The sequence below is a fragment of the Perkinsus marinus genome (assembly GCF_000006405.1).
Source record: "Perkinsus marinus ATCC 50983 genomic scaffold scf_1104296957110, whole genome shotgun sequence".
Lineage (NCBI taxonomy): Eukaryota > Perkinsozoa > Perkinsida > Perkinsidae > Perkinsus > Perkinsus marinus.
The window spans coordinates 1,160-3,396 of record NW_003207259.1 but is presented as its reverse complement, the minus strand read 5'-3'; the positions used below and the strand labels follow the sequence as shown (position 1 = coordinate 3,396).

General features: G+C 48.4%; 1 protein-coding gene across 1 annotated transcript; it reads right to left on the bottom strand.

The window, feature by feature from the left end:
- Positions 1–558: 558 nt before the first annotated feature.
- Pmar_PMAR026141 (kinesin heavy chain, putative) lies at positions 559–1,988 on the bottom strand (the record flags this gene model as incomplete). The annotated part of the gene is made up of 8 exons (XM_002775012.1): positions 559–728; positions 791–887; positions 968–1,082; positions 1,136–1,283; positions 1,337–1,448; positions 1,528–1,659; positions 1,721–1,818; positions 1,887–1,988. Coding segments are annotated over 8 exons (974 nt in total), but the record flags the coding sequence as incomplete, so codon positions are not given.
- Between the last annotated feature and the right edge of the window lie 249 nt (positions 1,989–2,237).

Below are 2,237 nucleotides of genomic sequence, written 5' to 3'. Positions count from 1 at the left end.
CTGAGAGAGACTCTGCTAGGTTTTCCATGGGTCCTGGCGGCATCTTTGGCGATGCATTCACTTGCACTGCACATAAGAAGATTCCTAAGCGGGTAAAAGATTGGCTTGAAGCTACAGGTGTTTCGATACCCTGATCCTTCCTTCAAGGCAGGATGACTGCCCTGGAGAAGATTTTTGAATCATCTCCTGTTGAGTATATGACAAGATACGGTAATTCCGAACCGGTTAGCCTTGTCCTGGCATCATGCGATGCCAGTCTTGACCGTATGGGGGTTGTATTTGGATGAAGGGCCAGACGTTCTGGTTTGCTTATCGGCTGAGTGACCTACCACAAAAAACCAGACAGAAAGTTCTATCCGGTGGTACAAGACCAACATCTGCAAATATGGTGACACTTGAGCTCTTAGCTGCTCTCATCATGCTCAGCTTCATTTCTGAGCTAGCTGTTGATGATCGAGTACCAGTACTGCTCATGGTCGACAACCAAGCGGCCATAGGCGTGCTCAAGAAGCTGTACTCTAAAGTCCCTACTGCGAGAGTTGCTTCTTGCTGCTTTACCTTCTTTTGCCACATTGTTGCAGGACTATGAAGTCATATAAAGATACGTTAGCTTGGCAATGCCAAGTTGGCATACTCCGGTTGGCCGGGCCGAGCTCAACCATCCGCGCTCTCGATGCAAACTTCAGTGTTGACAAAGTCTGTGAGACATCTGTGATGCAAGGCGATACCTGAACAGAACCCAGACCGTCGAGGCATAATCTTGGCACTGGTGACCTCAGCCTACACTTACGTGTGCTATCATGAGTACTTTGGCGCTGCCACCAAGCGAATCCTTGAGCATGAGGGTGAGCTTGGAATTACGATAAGGGACATGTGTTTTCGACTGACTTCCTCCACCATCCTTTTGTTGTGCAGCCAGGAGAGCATTCAACACGTCACCCTAGGGCATATGAGGGGAATAGACAACCAAGTGAGACCAACGATACTGACCAGAGTACTCAGAGATTTGTTGATCATCTGGGCTTCCCTTAATGTACTCCCCTTAGCGCCACTCCGACCAACATTTTCGCTACCGGCCAGATCTGGGACGCTTGAGCACTTTTTCTGGATTGAATGTAATTTCCAAGTAACTCACCGATGAGATTGAGTTTCCCGTGACGACAAGTGGCTGTACATGGGCATGGCAGACTCGTTCTCAGCGTGACAACACAGTGACTCCTCGAACTATGCGAATTGATATTAGTCGATGATGTTCGACGAGTTGCCACCGCCGCTTGGAGAGCCTGAAGAAGCCGGGTCATAGACACATGATCTTGGCAGCAAGAAGCGTGAGCACCTTCAGAGCGTCGTTCAGACTTTCAAGAGACAGTTCTGTGAGACCCTCGACAATAATGTTATCATTCCCTTCCCGAAGTTGATGTCCCGAGAGAGCCTTCACTATCGCAGGCCTGGTGTAGACAATTGCAACTCTGATTTTGGTATTAGAATCAATAATTCAATATAATAACCGAATACGGACCACCTCACTTTCCTGGAGCGAGAAGATCGTAGATACATTCGTTGTAGATTTCAACCATAGACATCGCAATCAGCATGTGATGCCCCCCTTGACCTTCTCTGGTACTGAATAAATCTCTCATAATCCGCTCGTGTAGTCCGCTGAGAGCAATAGCGCATCAAACTGGCCTGTTCACTAGAGTTCAACCCATTGTCGCCTCACACATGAGCACTGCCCTCGGGAGAACCGAATACTGTGTAAGTCTTCCCGGAGCCTGTCGGGCCGTAGGCGAAGATGCATGAGTTGTAGCCATCTAGAACCTACAAGCTCGTTTAAGTGTGTCACATTCTTTCGAGCGGACTTGAACAATCCGCGCAGTTGTGCTTACTGCGTGTACAAGGTCTCTGATAGAAGAATCATAGACGTCATCTTGTGATGCAGTAGGGCCGAATGTAGCATCCAAACGGATCGCTCTCTTTCTCCCATCCATCATATCGCACACAACCTGTCGGTTAGCCTGACACTCTCATGTTTAGTGAATACGACTCACTGTGTCGTCACTTATAAGATGAACAGCGACCGTCTCCCCGACTTCCTTGCCACTTAGTGGCCTGTAGTAGTAACTCTACCGGGGATTCGATCGTGAAAGGCTCACCGTATGCGAGCTACAACTCTTATATTGCCTCTCAACGATGATATAACTTCCCTTAGAGATCGATTCTCGGATGCTAGTTTCGCT